The sequence below is a fragment of the Narcine bancroftii genome, chromosome 14 (genome assembly GCF_036971445.1).
Source record: "Narcine bancroftii isolate sNarBan1 chromosome 14, sNarBan1.hap1, whole genome shotgun sequence".
Lineage (NCBI taxonomy): Eukaryota > Metazoa > Chordata > Chondrichthyes > Torpediniformes > Narcinidae > Narcine > Narcine bancroftii.
The window spans coordinates 44,071,855-44,087,875 of NC_091482.1; the positions used below are offsets into that span (position 1 = coordinate 44,071,855).

General features: G+C 36.1%; 1 protein-coding gene across 4 annotated transcripts in view; it reads right to left on the reverse strand.

Annotated features, from left to right (window-relative positions):
- Positions 1 to 62: 62 nt before the first annotated feature.
- LOC138749500 (E3 ubiquitin-protein ligase NEDD4-like) overlaps positions 63 to 16,021 on the reverse strand; it is a 266,638-nt gene continuing 250,679 nt past the window's right edge. For all 4 annotated transcript variants that reach the window (XM_069910912.1, XM_069910911.1, XM_069910913.1 and 1 more), the window contains 3 exons: positions 7,776 to 7,872; positions 7,567 to 7,639; positions 63 to 2,040 (listed from right to left, as the gene is read on the reverse strand). In XM_069910912.1, coding sequence (XP_069767013.1) covers positions 1,938 to 2,040; positions 7,567 to 7,639; positions 7,776 to 7,872 — 273 coding nt within the window. In that variant the 3' untranslated portion in view covers positions 63 to 1,937. The remainder of the gene's footprint in view (positions 2,041 to 7,566; positions 7,640 to 7,775; positions 7,873 to 16,021) is intronic.

Sequence of the window (16,021 nt, forward strand, 5' to 3'; positions counted from 1 at the left end):
ATCACAAAAATGCTTCTCAAAATCGTTGAACTTAAAATCTCTTGGACAAAATCAAGCTCCAATTTCCATGAAAAGTGTTTTTTATTATAAATAGACTTCATACATCAACTTCCCAGTGTTGTGCACAAAATCCACCTTCCAGCTGAAGTTAATGCATTTCATTGTATAAGTGCACAATATATTTACAAAATTGTTTCCATCAACTCTTCTTTAAAGTTTCAAATTTTATTCTAAATTACAGCCTTAAATATGAAAGATCGTAATGCAGGCACCATCTTTTTTAATAATAACTATAAAAGTTAGTGGATTATTTTCATAAGATATTTACAAATCCTAAGTGAATGTATATTGTGCAGAACACAAATATAATTGAAGAGAGATGTACAATTTGGAATCACTATGGTTTGTAATATATACACATATCCTTTAATAAATGCCTATACTCAAAACTATGATTGAAGAAAGTTGTTTTAATAGTTATTAGTTTTACTAAATGAGAGTCTCTTCCATAAAGCCCACATTTAAGACTAATTGTTACAATGTTCAATTTGCTGTATCCTGAAGAGGCAGATACTATCATTTCTGAAGAATTCTGATTGCTTTTCTCAATATTCAACCCGATAATCAGTTTGATTCCATGCAAGAAAATTCAAGTCCAGATAAAAAAATCCGACCTCTATAAATCAGCACTTGATTTTCTAGAAAATGAAGACTTTAAGTTGTTTTTTTTTACCACGGACAAACACATTTTGTTTCACCATCAATATGGATTTCCCCTTTTTTCTTGACAATGTCCAATTTACAGGTTGTGACCTGCACAATAAAAAAGCATCACAGAAGGGCAATTTCAATCCTAGAACAACATGGATTTTTCAACTTAAAAAAGTTTCCCTGAACTTGATTTTTAAAAATATTAGTAGTAAGGGGAAATGTTAAAAAAGTGTATAGTATGTTCCACCATGTAAACAGAGCACCCCCAGCAAATCTTCAGCAACTTCCTCCTTTCCGACAGGTACGAACACAGACAAGCCACCATAATTAAATAATCTTGCAAGCATGATTTCTGCAAACAACATCTGTTAAGTATTAAGTACAAACTGGAATCCTTAAAAAGTAGGATTAATGATCAAGTACAAAATGTAAGATTGCTTCAGAAACAATCAATAATCACAGTCACATTAAACCATCATCACATGTTAAGAAGGTGTTATCGAAAGACCAGAAAAGATTTCAGAAATAATCTAATTTAACCAAATCCTTGTGGCTTGTTCACCAAATTACAATCCAAAACCTGAATGTGACTCTGGAGCTTCCATTATTCAGCCTCTCCAAACTACAGGATTACCTTCAATATTCACAGTAAATCACCCATGTATTTTTAGAGCTGTCCTTCCTCCAGCCGTGGGAGATTATCATTGGGAAAACTTAACATTTTTATGTAACATATGTGAGTTAAAGATTACCAGGTTACTGAGTTACAGTTGGCACCACAGAAGGAAATCTGGAGTGAGTAAATGCTGCAACCATGGAAACAAAGATGGGAAAATTTAGGCCCATTTAACTGTAAAGGTGTGATGCTCATGGCACAGGTGATTGAATCTTACAGGCTGTTGCACAGAATTGATCCTGGACAACATCATGAAGTTACTGAAGTGCTTGGTTCTTTGAGATTATAATAATCGATACTCACTGTATCTTCACAGTTCAGTATGTCAAATCAATATTCTGCAGATAGCAAAAAAAATCACAACTTCAAGGACAAATGTTCAGGGATGTAAATGCTTATTGAATACTTTGACTGTTAGTTATTTATTAATAAAAAGACATATTTTCCTACATACATGATTAAACTGGTAATTAGTTGCTGGATAATTGGCTTCCTATTTCAGTATATTTATTGCATCATGTGACCAAACTACATCCATCAGTTTGACCAATCAGTCGACACCATCAAAACCCTCAGTGTTCTCTATTGCCAGGTGAAGTTTCTCTCGTAATTCCTCAAATGATTCGTATGGCGGCAGATCCAGGCGATTGAAACTGCAAAAAGGATTGAACAATCTGCAATTAATGCCATAAAGTGAAAACACGATGCTGGAGAAACTCAGCAGTCAAACAGTGTAATTGAAAAAGAAAAGATAAAGGTATGGGGACACCAATACCCCTGAGCATAAAGCCCTGCAAAAGGTAATGGATGCTGCCCAGGACATCACAAACAAAACCCTCCCCTCCATCGAGAACATCTATGGGAAATGCTGTGTCAGAGAGCAGCAGCAATCATCAAGGATCCACACCACTTAGTACAAGGTCTGTTCTCGCTGTTGTGTGGGAAAGGAAAAGTTCAGTGGGTTCAAAGAGTAACAAGTCTGGACACAGGGTGAACACAGGAACGTTTTTGGGCACGACTCCAATGCTATCTAACAGACCCTTTCCCTGTGTAGTGCACACCTTACCAACAACTCCTCCAGCGTTGTCCACAGTTCATTACCTGAAGTGGAGCAGGGTTTGCCTCAGGACTGAAGAGAAAAGAGAAAGAGCCACTGCACGTGGTGGACTTTATAGTGCAGTAAGCTCGGGAGTCCGGCCCAGGTAATCACGAGCTAATTCAATGGGCCAATGGCCTGGTGTGTACTAATGGGTGGGCAGAGTCCAACCTCGATTGGCAGGTGATGTGACTTCTGACTAGGTTCCAGATGGAGAGGTCACGCGACCCTCCACAATCCACATTCCTACCAGGTTCCAGTCGGAGAAGTCACATGACTCTCCACGATCCACACGACAAGGTGCCACAAGACTTGTACCATCAGGTTCAAGAACAGCTGCTACCCCTCCATTATCAGACTCCTCAACGAGAAACTCAGTTAGGAACTCATTCAAGGACTCTTACTTCACATTTGTTGTTTTTGTTCCTCTCGATATTGAATAGTCAGTTTTTTAACATTTCTTCATTTTTTAAAAATGTGTACATTTAAAAAATATTATCATTAGTTGGTGATTCTGCCTCACCTGCAGGAAAAGGAATCTTGGTGATGTCATGTATGTACTCTGACGTTGAAAATAAGAAAACAGAAATGGAAAAGGAGGAAAGGTAATGATGGAAAAACGGAAGGAGAAGATAAACAAAGTATAAAATGGCTACGCTGAACTATATGACTTTAAATATTAATGGAATACATAACCAAATTAAAAGGAAGAAACTACTAAATTTACTGAAAAAGGAAAAAATTGATATAGCATTTGTCCAAGAAACACACTTAACTGAATTGGAGCACAAGAAATTAAAGAGAGATTGGGTAGGACATGTAACAGCAGCATCGTATAATTCAAAAGCAAGAGGAGTGGCTATATTAATTAGTAAAAATGTGCCATTTAAAATAGAAGAGGAAATAATAGATCCAGCAGGGAGATATGTTATGATAAAATGTCAGATATATTCGGAGTTTTGGAATCTACTTAATGTATATTCACCTAACGAAGAAGATCAAAAGTTTATGCAAGATATCTTTTTGAAGGTAGCTAATACGCAAGGGAACATACTAATAGGAGGGGATTTCAACCTGAATTTGGATCCAAATATGGATAAAACGGGGAAAAAAATTAACAGGAAGAACAAAGTAACCAAATTTATAATTAAATCAATGCAAGAAATGAAACTTTTGGATATATGGAGGAAACAAAACCCAAAAGAAAAGGAATACTCATACTACTCGGCTAGACATAAAACGTACTCAAGAATAGACCTATTTTTGTTATCAGCTAGTATGCAGGATAGAGTAAGAAAAACAGAATATAAAGCGAGAATACTATCAGACCATTCACCCTTAATATTGACAGTAAAGCTAGAGGACATCCCTCCAAGAATGTATAGATGGAGATTAAACCCCATGCTACTTAAAAGACAGGATTTTAGAGAATTTATTGAAAAACAATTAAAAATGTATTTTGAAGTAAATACGGAATCAGTGGAAGATAAGTTTATACTATGGGACGCAATGAAAGCATTCATTAGAGGGCAAATAATAAGCTATGTAACCAAGATGAAGAAGGACTATAATCAGGAAACAGAGCAGTTGGAAAGGGAAATAGTAAACGTAGAAAAAAAATTAGCAATGAAGGAAGATACAACTAAAAGAAGAGAATTGGCGGATAAAAAAATAAAATATGAAACATTACAAACATATAAGGTAGAGAAGAATATAATGAAGACAAAACAGAAATATTATGAACTAGGGGAAAAAACGCACAAAATCCTAGCATGGCAGCTTAAGACAGAACAAGCTAAGAAAATGGTATTGGCATCAAGGAAAAAAGACAAACAAATTACATATAATCCAAAAGAAATTAAGGAAAACTTTAGAGAATTCTATGAACAATTATACCGAACTGAAAACGAAGGGAAAGAAGGGAAAATAGATGAATTTTTGACTAAAATTGAACTACCAAAACTACAAATAGAGGAACAAAATAAATTAACAGAACCATTTGGAATAGTAGAAATACAAGAGATAATAAAAAAATTACCAAATAATAAGACACCAGGAGAGGATGGATTTCCAATAGAATTCTATAAAACATTTAAAGACTTATTAATACCGCCCCTCCTGGATGTAATCAACCAGATTGATGAAACACAAAGCTTACCAGATTCATGTAAAACAGCAATAATTACAGTAATACTAAAACAAGGGAAAGATCCACTCTTACCAGCATCATATAGACCAATATCTTTGCTAAACACAGACTATAAGATAATAGCTAAACTATTAGCAAACAGATTAGCAGAACAGGTACCGAAAATGGTAAATTTAGACCAAACTGGATTTATCAAAAAAAGACGCACAACAGACAATATTTGTAAATTTATTAACTTAATTCATGCAGTAGAAGGAAATAAAGCACCTGCAGTAGCAGTTGCTTTAGATGCAGAGAAGGCCTTCGACAGAGTAGAATGGAATTATTTGTTCAAAGTATTGCAAAAATTCAGTTTACCGGAGAAGTATATTAATTGGATTAAAGCATTATATAAGGGACCGTTAGCGAAAGTGACAGTAAATGGACATGTATCAAAGCAATTTAACTTAAGCAGGTCAACGCGGCAGGGATGCCCACTATCACCTTTATTGTTTGCGCTAGCTATAGAACCACTAGCAGAATTGATAAGAATAGATAATAATATAAAAGGAATAAAAATAAAAGACAGGGAATATAAAATCAGTCTATTTGCGGATGATGTTATAGTGTACTTAACAGAACCAGAACTATCAATAAAAGAATTATATAAGAAATTGAAGGAATATGGAGAAGTGTCGGGTTACAAGATAAACGTAAATAAAAGTGAAGCAATGCCTATGAATAATGCGGATTTCTCAAAATTTAAGAAGGAATCTCCATTCAGATGGCAAATGCAGGCAATAAGATACCTAGGTGTACAAATAAACAAAAATCTAGGCCAATTATATAAACTCAATTATAATCCACTAATGAAAAAATTACAGGACGATTTAGAGCATTGGAAAGATCTACCACTAACACTGATAGGAAGGATAAACTGTATTAAAATGAACATTTTTCCAAGGATATTATACTTATTTCAGGCACTGCCAATACAACTGACAGAAAAATTCTTCAAAGAGTTAAAGAAAATAATAAGGAAATTTTTATGGAGAGGGGGGAAACCGAGGATAGCACTAGATAAATTAACAGAATGGTATAAACAAGGAATAACTTTAAAAATTATTATAGAGCCGCACAATTAAGATACCTATCAGACTTTTATCAAACAAGGGAAAAACCAGACTGGACGAGATTAGAATTAGATAAAATAGGGGAAAAGATACCTGAACACATATTATATAAATGGGATGAAAAATTGGTACAACATAGAACTTCTCCAGTATTACATCATCTACTCAATATTTGGAAGAAGATTCATGTAGAAAGAAATAAAACAAATTATCAATTACCAAAACTAATATTGACGCAAAATAAGCTACTCCCTTTTACAATAGATAACCTTTCCTTTAGAGAATGGGAAAAAAAAGGGATTAAAAGAATAGAAAATTGTTTTTCAGGAAGTAGATTCTTATCCTTTGAACAAATGAGAGATAAGTACAATATAACTGGAGATACAGCGCTGGCATATTACCAACTGAGATCCTACTTGAAGGATAAATTAGGAAGAAATTTGAGTTTACCAGAGGGAAGTAACCTTGAATATGTGATTACAGATACAATGTTAATCAAAAGATTTATAACAAATATGTATATTAAACTGCAAGAAAAGGAGAATGAGGAAACAAATGGTAAAACTAAACAAAAATGGGAACAAGATTTAAATATAAAGATAAAAAAGGAAACATGGAAGAAATTATGTTCTGGAACGATGAGAAATACAATAAATACGAGGCTACGTATGATACAATATAATTGGTTACACAGACTATACATTACACCTCAAAAGTTAAATAAATGGGACCCAACAGTATCTGATAGATGTTTTCGATGTAAAAAAGAAATGGGAACAACAATTCATGCAATCTGGACATGTGAGAGAGTAGAAAAATTTTGGGATGATCTCAATCAGATATTAAATAAAATAACAGAAGACAATATACCAAAGAATCCAGAGATCTTTCTCCTAAGTAACATAAAAAACAAAGAATTTGGAATTGATTTGGAGGATGCACAAAAAAGATTTGTTAAGATAGCCCTAGCCGTAGCAAAAAAATGTATTATGTCAACCTGGAAATTGGAAGATAATTTGAAAATACAACAATGGTATATAGAAATGAATAAATGTATTCCATTAGAAAAAAATAACATATAGTTTAAGAAATAATATTGAAATATTCGAACAAATATGGGAGCCTTACATTAAATACAATAGCGAAAACCTACCGGGGACAAACATTACCTAAGTTGATGGAAGGAGAAGGAAAGAAAAGAATGGACTCAGTAGAATTTCTGGTGTATTTTTATTGAATGACAACATTGTCTGACTGGTTTAATGCAACCTAGATTGTATACCTAAAATGGATGAGAGGGGGGGGGGGTGGGGGGGTGGCTTGGGAGGAGGGAGGCGGGGGGGAGAAAAAGTCACTGTAAATGTGTGAAAAAGAAAAAGTGTATATCATGGCTAATGTGATTTATGGTGTGAAAAAGAAAAAATTTAAAAAAAAATGTATGTACTCTGACAATAAAGCTGAAATCTGACATAACCAATGTTTTGAGCTTAAGCCCTTCATTAAGGTATGAGCAAAATGTAGGCAGGCACTGGTTCATTTTGCACATATGGTAACTTGAAGAAAGGCTTGAGCCCACCTGAAACATTGGTTATGTATAAAATACACTGTTTGACCTGCTGAGTTTCTCCAGCGTTGTATTTTCAGTGTCAATCAGTGTCTGTAGACTTTTGTGTTTTACTGCAATTAATGGCATTTTAGCCAACCCAGTAGATTTCTTAAAAATTAACTTTCATGATCTTTAAAATTTCCGCATCAGCGAGCAGTTAGTTATTTTTATGGCACTACTGACACATCTTTTTAAAAGGCAAAATGTAAAAGTTACCACGTGTGAGCTCTTGGTAGTTTTTCAGATGTTCCCCACTGTTCAATGGTAAATAACTGTGGTCCATTTGATCCTAGAATAAAAGGTAAGAAGATTTCAACACAAAAATTCACTTCATTAGAATTAAAAAGAGAATTGCAGATTCCTGGATTTATTCACCTTGAATTGTGAAAGAGAAAGAAACACATTTCTGTGCTCAATGCTCTTACCGTACAGTTCAGCAAACCCATTCATGGGAACTCGGGAGGTACCAGTCACAAACTGCAGGAATCTAATGCGCTTTTCGGAATCCATCAACAGCACAGTCTGCAGACAAGAATTCAAAATTCATTAATGATACTTCTCACCTTCGTTCTACACACACAGATTGAGGAGTTCGAATTTCTCTACTTTTGCCTCTATTTACCAATTCCCCTTTCTAATACCCTCATCAGAACATGTCTGGTTATTTTTTTAAGTACTTTATTTTTCATTTATTTTCATGTAGTCTTTTAACTTTTATACATTTCAAATATAAATTAAATATTTACAAATAAAAGAAAAAAAATTCCACTTTTTTTACTCCCCCATCCCCCAATATAAGAATATAACTTTTTTACTGCCAGAGCTCTCATTTCTTTCATAATTCTTTTTTCTGGGATATCACATCTTTACATGCCTTGAAGAGCCAGGCTTACAACTGGACTCCTACATAATCTAAGTATGGTTGCCATATCTTAATGAAAGTGTCATACTTATTTTTTAAGTGATTTTCTCCATGGGTATACAACTATACATCTCCCCGGCCCATCGAGCAATAAGTAGAGGAGAGTCGGACTTCCAAGTGATTACTATACACTTCTTTCTTTCTCAATCTGTTTATTGAGTTATATTGCAAGAGGAGAGTTGCATTACATTTGTGCATTTACAAGTGTATAAGAAAAAAACATATTAGTATTTAATAAATATATATTAATCATAAATTTCTTCTCCTCTTGTAAAACCAAAAGAAAAAACAGAAAAAAATTAATTTTTTATTGCAAAATCCCCTCTAACTAAAAAAAAAAGGAACTGGGCAGTTCATTCTGACAGTAAAGTAGGAAAATAAAGGGCTTCCTGGTTAAAACCAAATTTACCATAAGAAACTAGGAGAGAATCCAGTATTAAATTATGATTCTTAAACTATATGGAAATATTGAATAAACAATCGCCAAACGTATCCAAATTAACAAGTTCGACTTCTAATTTTCTCCAAACCTAAACATGGTTTAGGTTTATATTCCAATGGCCAAGAGCCACTGAAGTCGAGTGGGTGGGTTAGGATCCTTCCATTTAAGTAACATGGCTTTTCTAGCCAATAATGTTGAAAAGGCAATTATTCGCTGTTTAGAAACAGACATATGTCCAGTCTCCGCTGGTACGATTCCAAAAATAGCTGTTACTAGATTTGGTTGTAATTCTAAGGCTAGAATTTTTTTAGGATTTCAAAGACATCTTTCCTAATTATCTAATTTTGAACATAACCAGAACATATGAGTTAAACTTTCCAACTATCACAAGGAGGATTTACATTGGGAAAAATACAGGCCAACTTATCTTTCAACATAGGTGCTGATGTACCACTTTGAACTGCTGAACCAAGCCATGAAAGACCCCAACAATGAAGACGCTGTTTACATCCGGTACCGCACGGATGGCGGTCTCTTCAATCTGAGGTGCCTGCAAGCTCACACCAAGACACAAGAGAAACTTGTCCGTGAACTACTCTTTGCAGACGATGCCGCTTTAGTTGCCCATTCAGAGCCAGCTCTTCAGCGCTTGACGTCCTGCTTTGCGGAAACTGCCAAAATGTTTGGCCTGGAAGTCAGCCTGAAGAAAACTGAGGTCCTCCATCAGCCAGCTCCCCACCATGACTACCAGCCCCCCCACATCTCCATCGGGCACTCAAAACTCAAAACGGTCAACCAGTTTACCTATCTCGGCTGCACCATTTCATCAGATGCAAGGATCGACAATGAGATAGACAACAGACTCGCCAAGGCAAATAGCGCCTTTGGAAGACTACACAAAAGAGTCTGGAAAAACAACCAACTGAAAAATCTCACAAAGATAAGCGTATACAGAGCCGTTGTCATACCCACACTCCTGTTCGGCTCCGAATCATGGGTCCTCTACCGGCACCACCTACGGCTCCTAGAACGCTTCCACCAGCGTTGTCTCCGCTCCATCCTCAACATCCATTGGAGCGCTTACATCCCTAACGTCGAAGTACTCGAGATGGCAGAGGTCGACAGCATCGAGTCCACGCTGCTGAAGATCCAGCTGCGCTGGATGGGTCACGTCTCCAGAATGGAGGACCATCGCCTTCCCAAGATCGTGTTATATGGCGAGCTCTCCACTGGCCACCGTGACAGAGGTGCACCAAAGAAAAGGTACAAGGACTGCCTAAAGAAATCTCTTGGTGCCTGCCACATTGACCACCGCCAGTGGGCTGATAACGCCTCAAACCGTGCATCTTGGCGCCTCACAGTTTGGCGGGCAGCAACCTCCTTAGAAGAAGACCGCAGAGCCCACCTCACTGACAAAAGGCAAAGGAGGAAAAACCCAACACCCAACCCCAACCAACCAATTTTCCCCTGCAACCGCTGCAATCGTGTCTGCCTGTCCCGCATCGGACTTGTCAGCCACAAACGAGCCTGCAGCTGACGTGGACTTTTTACCCCCTCCTTAAATCTTCGTCCGCGAAGCCAAGCCAAAGAGAAGAATATATTGTAGCTATTAATCCTTTTTGAAGTGGATACACTTGATTTGGTTCCAGTTTTGTACTTTTTTGGATTTAATAATTTTGTTTTATCTAGAAAAATGCACCTTAATTTCTTTTTTTAAAGCATCATTGATTGATCAGGTGTTTTCAATACGGAAAACTAAAGGTGTAATAACCTTTTCAGAAGACTGCTTAATGTCTTTCAATCAGTTAGCAGACAAATATGATTTGAGCAAGGCCCATATTTTTAGATATTTACAAATTAGGGACTTTTGTATTTTACTTGCAAATTATCCTTCTGCTTACCCATCTGATAGACACCCTTTTTCAGGTGCTAGACATTTATTGGCCAGAGCCAGGGCTACCTTTATAAAACAGATTTGAAATTTAAGTAATTTGTTGCTCATGTTCAGAAGGTTGCCTAGAAGGTACAGCTCTGGGTTGTATGTAAAGGTCACCCCTGTTATTTTTTTTAGTGTTTCAGCAATATCATTCCATCTAGAATGTATAAAGGTTCCAATTTCGCTGCCACATCTAAAGCACATTTCAGGTATTTCAGATTATGATCTATGTAATTTTTGTGGTGTGAAATATAATTGATGTAAAAAAATATTATATTGAACCAATCCATATCTCACATTAATTGTTGATGTCATACTGTCCAAATACCAGTCAGACCAGCATTCCTCTGGTATTGTAATACCTACATCCGACTCCCACTTCTTTCTCAACCTTTGTAGGCCTGGTTCAACATTTTCGCTTTGGAGAGCAGAATACACCCTAATTATAAATTTAGGTGCATTTACCACTCAAAGCATTCCCTTTACTTCATTACTTGAGGGTGGGGGCCATTGTAGGACCCCCATCTCTCTTCCAGGAAGGACCTCAACTGAAGAAAGCATTAGAAGGTTACATTTAACAGATTATATTTCTGTTTTAATTGTTTAAAAGGACACAAATAGCCCTTCTTCATAGCAATCTTCAATATATTTAATTCCTTTCTTATGTCAAATATTTAAACTATTATTGCCCAAGTTCATGGGCAATAGTTCATTTTGGTACAACGGAGTTTTTGGTGATAACCCCAATTTTTTTCCAATACTCTCATTAATCTCATGCCAAATTTTAATCATATGTATGAGAATGGGGTTATATATATTTTTTGTTATTGACATTCCATTTATAAATGAAATCTTTTGCTGTACTCTCTCTCATAAAATGTAGTCCCATTTGGATCATGAGGGAAAATTCCCTTCTTCAAAAAAGGATGAGAGGAACCTTGCCTGAACTGTTAAATAATATTTTTAAAAATCTGGTAATCTTAATCCTCCCAGACTATATTCCCATATAAATTTTTCAATAGCGATCCCAGGCACTTTGTTGTTCCAAAGTAATTATCTTATATAACCATTAAGTATCTTTAAAAAGTTTTTAGGCAAAGCAATTGGGCATCGATTGAGAGTATTTCAGACTTGGCATCACTTTCATTTTCACACATATAACCCATCCAATTAAAGTAACAGGCAGATCTCTTCATCTTTGTAAGTTCTCCTCTATTTTTCCAAGCAAGGGGAGATAGTTAAGTTTGTTAAATATTGTAGATTATTATATACCATTATTCCTAATTATTTAATTTCATCCATTTAAACCAACTTCCTTTTTGGTATCTTTCATAGTCAAAATTTACTAATGGCATAATTTCACTTTTTTCAAAATTGATTTTCCAGTGCAGCCTGTAGTTTGGTCAAAGACTCAGCTGGATCTGGTAAGTGTAGCAGTACGTCATCTGCAAATAAATTGATTTTATGCTCTTCCTGGACAACTCTGAATCCCTTTATATCTGGATCTCTCATAATTTCTGCTTAAGGTTCGATTGTCGACAAAGAGGCCTGGAGACAATGGGCAACCCTGTCTATTGAATCTACTCGAAGGAAACATTTGATATTTGGCCATAAATGTTTGGCCCATTCCAAACTTTTCTCGCACTTTGAATAGGAATGGCCACTGTAATCGATCGATGCCTTTTCTGCATCTAACAATGCAATTATTCTTGGATTTTCTTGAAACTTAGCCAAATGAATTACATTAAATAGTCTGCTCAGATTATCTGCAGCTTGCCTTTTTTTTAAACAAAGCCAACCTGATCTGAATTTATCAGTTTAAGTGGATATACCCTTAGTCTATTGGACAGTGCTTTTGCCAAAATTTTGTAATCCGCATTTAACAAGAAGATAGGTCTGTATGAAGAAGACAGTTGGTAGTACTGTAATGATAGTTATTGAGTAGGATTCCGGAAGAGTCTTAAATCCCTTTCACATTTGCAAGTGATCCCAGGAATTAACCACCGATAGGCCTTTAAAGTGTCTAGTGTGAAAGCAAAATCAGCTCAATGCCGGTGTCAGATGATGTCGTCTAATGCCAGGGATAGATTACCTTGACCTAAATCCCCAGTGTTTGCAGAAGCCAGTGTTGCAATCAGGTAAGTGTGAAATGGGTAACTGCATTGTGGGATTGAAATGACCCAAGTTTTGGCATGAGTGCAGGAACATTAAGGAAGAAAAGATTAAAATGAGGATATAAATGGGAAAGGTAGAGAGGAAATAAATAGCAATAGCGGACAATTTTTAAACAGCGTGGGAAAATTGGTAGCGTTATAGCACACAATTTATAAAGACCATGGGGAAAAAGCAATGGCAGTCCTGACTTCCCAGAATGCCATACAGCAGAAAAACCCTTCCATGAATGCTCCATGCATGTAGCCGGGCTTACAGCCCTTTCTCTGCCACATGGAATTCAGGGAGGGCAGGTCCACCATTGCTTTTCCCCACGATATTTATAAATTGCACGCGATAGTGGTACCAACTTTCCCATACGGTTTAAGTTGTACGCGATAGTGGTACCAACTTTCCCACACTATATAAATTGAGCTCATACTGTGCTGTAGATAAAGCTTAATTAGGCCCCTCTCAAATCTGATTCATACAATTTTGTATAGTATTGTTTAAAAGTATCATTGATTTCTTTCTGATTATATGTTAATTTGCCTGGATCTTTTTGAATTACATTTATCATCCTTGATGTCTCCTCTGTCTTTAATTGTCATGACAAAACTTTATGTACTCTATCTCCCAATTCATAGCACTTCTGTTTTGACTTTAACATAGTTTTTTTCTATTTTGTATGTTTGTAAAGTATTATTTCAATTTTTTGGGGTAAAACACAGGATTCTGTGGTTAAGTGAAAAAAACATACAAATGCATTTATGTGTTATTTCAATTTTTTGTTTACCAAAGTTTTGTATTTTTGAACCCATTCTCTGGTATTCTTTTCCCAATTCTGTTATTTCTTTTTTCCAGGCCACTGACCTCTGCCATATATTCCTTTTTTTATATTTTTCATATTTGAAATTATCTGTCCCCTCAAGTAAGCTTTTAATGTATCCCATTAAAATTATCATTAGTAGAGGGTTTGTTTGTTTTACAAAACAATTCTATTTATTCCCTGATAAAATAACAGAAGTCTGTCCTCAACTGTTGGATTAAGACGCCATCTGTATACATTCTCTTGCTTCTCAGGCATCATTATCATTAAAGTCAGAGACGTGTGATCAGAGAGTATTCTAGTTAAGGTCTGTTTCAACCACTCTATTTTTCAATTGTGCAGACATTAAGAGCAATCTATTCTTGTATAGGAGTCATGAACCTTTGAGTAGAATGAGCAATCTCTTGTTGTGGGGTGTAACTGTCTCCATACATCTATCAGGTTTAGATCTTTAATATAAGATAGAGTAACTTTCGTAACTTTTGCCTTTGTCATCTCCTTGCTGATTTATCAAGGGCGGAATCCAAGCAAAAAAATAATCTCCTCCAATCAGTACATTTTGTCTCCCCCTACTGTTTTTAAGAAGACATTTTATATAAAGGATTCATCATCAAAATTTGGAACATAAATGTTCATGGGCATCCATGATTCCTTGATTCATGAAAATAATTAAGATGATTGAGACTATTGTTGTACATAGTTGCTGGGGTTTTGATAAATTTTATAATGATCAGAGGAAATAGAGGGTTATATACTTTTCCTTGTTTTTATTTAAAAACGTATAAACGGGGAAAATAATGGAAGCTCGAGGCAGAAGAGGCTACACAAGGCTGCAGTTCAGACTGGATGAGAGAGAAGATGGCACATGAGGAGATGAAATAGGAAGGAAGATAGCTCAAGAGCAGAGAGGAGAGGCCCCAAAACAGAGGATGGGAATATTTTGAATGTTTCACTTGTTAACTTTGATATATTGGGGATTTTTAAAGGTTTATTTTATTTTATCTAGGTTTATCTATGTGAAGAGGTGGGGGTGGGATTTCATCTTTACTTTTTATTCTCCTTTCCCTTTGTGGATGGTATGGACGTTGGCATGGAGAAACCATGAATGACGGAAAGTTGTGAGGAGGGCGCTATTCAAGACAAACAAACGAGGGTGCTGTGAAGATGAAAAGATAGACACACAAATGAATAAGACTATCAAATTTATTAGTATCAATGTGAATGGTTTAATCAGCCCCATAAAATGGAAGAGGGGCCTGGCTCACTTTAAAAAATTGAGAGCAGATATAATATTCTTACAGGAAATGCATTTAACCAAAAGGGAACGTGATAAACTTAAAAGGAACTGAGTGGGGCAGGTATTCTCTTCCTCCTTTGGCTCTAAGACTAGAGGGGTAGCCCTTTTAATACAAAAGGGTCCCAGTGATGGTGAGAAGTGGAGCTACAGACCCCGCTGGGAGATTTGTAATGGTACTCTTCCAGTTATATTTGGAACCATAGACACTGCTAAATCTCTTTGCACTAAACTTTGATGATGAGCAGTTTATGCAAAATGCTTTTCTAAGGGCTGAAGAGGGTAAGCAGAACATATTAATTGGAGGAGATCTAAATTTTTGTCTGGACCCTATTCTAGATAAGATAACAAAGGTGGAGATATTGGAACAGGAGATCACAAAAAGAATTTCAAAACCTGGGATCGAATGAGAAATATCAGGAATTGGAAAATAGGAAACTTAAATACAATACTCTGCAAAAAAAAGCTCTTGGAATCCAAGCAAAGATATTATGAATTAGGTGAAAAAAACCTAAAATTTTGGCATAGCAACTGAGAGCAAAGGAGACTTCAAGGATGATTAATGTGGTTCAGTCGGGGCCAGACTTGTTAACATACAATCCAAGAGAAATAAATGACACCTTTGAAACTTATTATGAGGATTTGTTTAAATCCGAGGCGTCAAGAAATGTAAAAAAATTGAGGAGTTTTTGGCGGAGGTTGAGTTGTCGAGATTGGCCTTGGAGGACTGGACAGAATTAGATGCCCCATTTTTCAGTGAGGAGATCTAACAGGCCTTGGGAACATTGCAAACAAACAAGTCTCCAGGAGAGGATGGCTTCCCCCCTGAGTTTTATAAGGAATTATAAGACCTACTGATACTGTTGTTAATGTGGGTAGTGAACCAGACGGTGGAGACACACTCTCCTGGAATAATTTTCAACAGCTATCATTGTGGTGATACCTAAAAATAACAGGGTCCCGATGAAGCCGTCCTCAGACAGACCTATCTCACTATTAAATACAGATTACAAAATAATAGCTAAGGTACTGACCAATAGGCTGGGTCGATACCTTCCCAAGTTGATAAATCTGAATCAAGTGGGCTTCATCAGGAA